Below are 4,320 nucleotides of genomic sequence, written 5' to 3'. Positions count from 1 at the left end.
TACTTGCTGCTTTTTCCAGATTTGTTGCAAATTGATCTGGTTCAGCATCTTTAGCTCCTTAAAGCTCTGGTCTCTTTAGTTCCTTAAACATCATGAATTTGGGAAACAGATGGAATGAAAATTTCACTTAGGTTTCCAGTCCGGGATTACTTTCTTGTACAGTAACTCTAGCACGACAGGGCTCCTGGCAAATGCAGCCGGCGCTTCTGGCACACAGGCAGATAAATACCATTGCCCCTGTTGCCGGTGTGGTGGCTGGGAGCACAGGATGGTACCGAGACCCTGCCGCCTTCTCAGGATTGTCATCGCGCCGTCCTGCTGCATCCGTGTCTGGATCGGTGAGCAGAGCTGCCGTCCGGAAAGTAACATGCGTTCATCGCTACAAGTTCCAGCAGAGCAGACTTCAAGGAACGATGCTGTGGGGACCTGCCGCCCTGCCAGAGCCAGAGGCTTCTGCCTGCCTCCTTCTGCACACGCTCCAAGTCAGATGAGAAGGGACAGCAGACGATTAATCACCTATCTGCGCACTATTTATCTGCAGCTCTGAAGAAAACTCCCAAATGATGGAAATATGTTAGTAATTTTTGGCCGTATGTGCTTTTCCCCAAAAATGAGGCAGAGCCAAATGGCACAGAAGCGATCCTTTAATGTACAACACATTTTTGTCGTTTTTCCCATGTATACTGAATTGCCTCTTCATGGTCATGGCAAAGGATCATTAATTTTTTGTTTTTTAATTGAAGTTGCAGTTAACTCAGGAAAATTCTGAGAACTGAGCCCAAAGAGGAGAATGTTTTCCGTGGAGGTCGTATCAGATTAACTCTCCCCATCGTGGGGAAGTTGTAGGCACGTGGCAGCTCTGTGTGGCTCTGACCCCTGTGTGTGGGTCCTGTGGACCCGGCTCTTTGCGGGGGGCTTCGCTGCTCCACGTTCAGTGCTTGGAAGCTTGTTCACAAGCACCTGAGGGCTGGGAGTGGCTGCAAACAAATGCTGGAGAAGCCAAGGTGACCTTTTAAATGGCCTTTCAGGAGTCGCTCCATGAGTCCAGAGCCAGGAAATCACCTTGTTTACTCAGCTAACGTTTTGCTAGTGAAGAGTGTGTCCCCGGCTGAACAAGTCTCCCTCTCAAATGAAAAGCACCCGGTGTGCTTTGCTGGGGGAAGGGGAACAGAGAGGTCAGTGTTTTACCTGGATGCTCTCACTGGCACGGGGATGGCTCCACTTCAGGCGCGTGCCTCCGTCAGCAGCCCAAGCCACTGCCTGGGCGATGCCGCAGAGAGGGGAGCCGCGGGATGTGGGGCAGAGTGGGTCACTGGGTGGCTGCAGCTGGGCAAGGCACTGGTGCCTCCTCACTCCCAGACTCGCTTAGCAGAGGCTTTGTGCCAGCGAAGGCTGCTCAGGAGTTGTTTTGTTTTAGCATTCTTTCTGGCTTGTTTTCCAGCCCTTAAGATGACCATAAAGGAAGTGAAGAAGGAGAACGGGGACAAGATGATCATCCCACGGAAGAGGAAGGCACTGAAGCTGGGGCCGATCCGGAAGAAGAACCTGAAGAAGCTGGTGCTGTTCCTGAAGAATGGGGCTGACTGTCCCTGCCATCAGCTGGACAACCTCGGCCACTACTTCCTCATCATGGGCCGCCAGGTGAAGACCCAGTATCTGCTGACGGCCATCTACAAGTGGGACAAGAAGAACAAAGAGTTCAAGAAGTTCATGAAGAAGATGAAGTCTCCTGACTGCCCGACATTTCCGTCCGTCTTCAAGTGATGCGGTGGGCGGCGGGAGAGCTGCCGCCTGGACCTCGCGCAGCCTGGCACGGCGGCTCGGTCTCGCTCCTCCGCAGTGGGGATGCTGGAGCCGAGGCCTCCTGCTCCTCCCTCCTGCTCCTCGGAGCTCGCTCTGACCCCAGCCCTCCCACCTCCCTGCTGCCGGCATTTGCCTGATTGCCCGGGCGCCTGAGTGTGACACGCAGGCACCAAACAGCCGCTGAGGTCACACGCGATTTACGTCTGCAATATCTGAAGAGCTGTTGCTGTGCGGATATGTACGTTCATTTAAATACAGCTATCAGGTAAAGAGGGCAAGCAGGGGGGTGTGAAATGACGTCAAGAGATTACACACTTCAGAAAGGACCCTCGTGACCGTGTTACTCCATCTTCTTGGCTGCAGGATCGCCCTGAATTAATTCCTGTTTGAACCAGAGCTGGCCAATTAGAAAATAACCCGTCCTCACAATAGAAGTTAATAAACAAGTAGTGGAGAACCCGTTACAACCTCTGATAAAACCTCCTAATAGCTAATTGCCCTCACAAATACCATTGTAGTCTAAACCTGCTTAGTTAAGCCTTAACCCTGGGGTCCCTGTGATACCTTGGTCAGCTGGACTGGGGAGCCCTCCCTTACCGGATCTCTTGTAACATGTTCCTGGGATGCCTGCCCTGGCCTCTGCCGCACTGAGCCGTGCTGGCTGAGCCCTCGAGTCTGCTGCCGCGCTGCTCCTTCTCCAGCCGTCAGGTCCCCCGCAGCCCTGCCCGGCTTGGTGTTGCAGCACCCGTCATCACACGGATCCCTGGCCACAGCAGCGCTCAGCTGAGCATCCCCCACCCTCACGCTCCCGCCCGGCCTTCTGTGGCAGAGTTCCCGTGCACGCGTGGCCAGTGCCGCTGGTGCCCAGGCGTGTAATTCCGTTTTAGCCACGTGCAAACACACGCTGTTTGCTGGCCAGCCGGGACTCCCGGATGGGGGAAAGCTGGTGGCTAGCTCCTCCAGCTCGTGTCACTCCTTAACTTTCCAGTGATGTTTTTATAGTTTCTTCAGGCTGCTGGCAAACATACCAGACTGCAGAAGGCCAAGGACTGATCCCTGTGGAGCACCATGGGAAATGCATCGGCTCCGTCTTCTCCTCTTTGCAGTCACCGTGGGACCTATCGGTTTCCAGGTTTTTGTCTGTTTGATGTGTGACAACTTGGCTTTGTATCATTCTGGGCTTTTTTTCCCCCTAATCAAAATGTCATGTTAGCATGAGGTCAAATAGTTTACGAAGACAAGGAATATTGCATCCAAATGATTACACGTATCGACGAGGCTGAAAGGCATTATGCCGTTAATTGGACAAGTTCTCCTTTCCACAGAGCCGTGTTGCTCCACATTAATTATTCTATCCTGCTTCCATTCAGTCTTCTCATCAATCACGATTACTCCGAGAGAATGAATATCCTGCGATCTGAGATAATCCTGTTGTATTGCAGTTAAGTGAAATAACAAATCCTCATTTTTGAGGTTTAAGCCAACCCCACTCAAAGCTGGTGAATTAATTATTCTTTTGCTCGGGAGTGCTGTTTATTCCCCACAGAGGGGACAGAGCCGCGGGCTTGATTGTAGAAGAATTCTGTGAAGAAGCCAAGCGCACTGAGGAATGATGTTTCACAGCTGACAGAGAGATGGATTTAGGACGTGAACTCTGTAGAAAGTCCCACTAGGTTGTCTTAGACCACCATTTGTAGTAGTCTTGTTTCTTTGATGCAAAATTAATCATTGTAGATAATGTGCTTTATCAGTGAATTGAAATAAATAAACCATGGGCTTTAAGATCACAGATTGATGAGGTGAAATGATGGGGAAGGCTGACAAATCCAGCCTTGTCAGGAACAGGTCGTGGCCCAGAGTCGGTCTGCCCTGAGCTGAAAGGCCGGTTGTCTGGGAGCACCCCAGCGACAGCGCCCGGTGACCCCCACAGGGACCCTCCGCCCCCGCCGGCTCTCCTGCAGCGAGCGGCGGCGCAGGAGAGGGATCGGCTGTGTGCGAGGGAGAGATGCTGAAAGCTTTGCCTGGGCTGGGTTTCTCCTCTGTCACCCACAGCTGTGAGTGTCCTGCCGGCCCGAAACCTGCTGGGTGACGGGCAGGTTATGCCCACAGGTATGTGGAGGAATAACAGCGCTAAAAGAAATGCGTAACGCGTAACATCGTGATGTAGGCAGGTGAGGGGTCTTTAAAGGGGTCTTTACGCTTTGATTTAATGCTGTTTTAGATAGTTAATTAGAAGAGTGTGGCAGATGAGAGGGGACGTTTTCTGTTTGGAAGTTTAGAGAAAGAAAATGTAAAAGAGCGGTGAAAATCCCCACTGCAGGGAACAGCCTTCTCTGGGCAGCCCAGAGAAGCACGGGGGTTGTCGTGGCTGTAGCTGCAGTGGTTCCTTCAGGAACCCCTCGTTAGTGAAGAGCCGTTGGTGTGTGGAGGGTGACGGGTAGTACGTGGATGTCTGCCTGGTGAGGAGCACCGGCATGCCTTGGTGGATGGGCAGGAGCCGGCCTCGGCTCAGGGCTG

General features: G+C 52.5%; 1 protein-coding gene across 1 annotated transcript; it reads left to right on the top strand.

The window, feature by feature from the left end:
• The first annotated feature begins 268 nt into the window (after positions 1–268).
• LOC104491319 (secreted frizzled-related protein 1-like) lies at positions 269–1,764 on the top strand. The gene is made up of 2 exons (XM_010133717.1): positions 269–338; positions 1,442–1,764. Exons 1-2 carry the CDS (start codon positions 269–271, stop codon positions 1,762–1,764), a joined length of 393 nt encoding a protein of 130 aa, XP_010132019.1.
• Positions 1,765–4,320: the final 2,556 nt, after the last annotated feature.

Source organism: Buceros rhinoceros, unplaced genomic scaffold (assembly GCF_000710305.1).
Source record: "Buceros rhinoceros silvestris isolate BGI_N320 unplaced genomic scaffold, ASM71030v1 scaffold11343, whole genome shotgun sequence".
NCBI lineage: Eukaryota > Metazoa > Chordata > Aves > Bucerotiformes > Bucerotidae > Buceros > Buceros rhinoceros.
Note: the sequence above shows the minus strand (reverse complement) of the source record. Positions and strands in the feature narration are given on the sequence as shown.

What these genes read in the sequence shown, in the direction of transcription:
- LOC104491319 (XM_010133717.1), top strand. Translation starts at nt 269, where the DNA reads ATGGTACCGAGACCCTGCCGCCTTCTCAGGATTGTCATCGCGCCGTCC. An exon ending in CTGCATCCGTGTCTGGATCG is followed by an intron (nt 339 to 1,441) that starts GTGAGCAGAGCT and finishes CTTGTTTTCCAG; the next exon opens with CCCTTAAGATGACCATAAAG.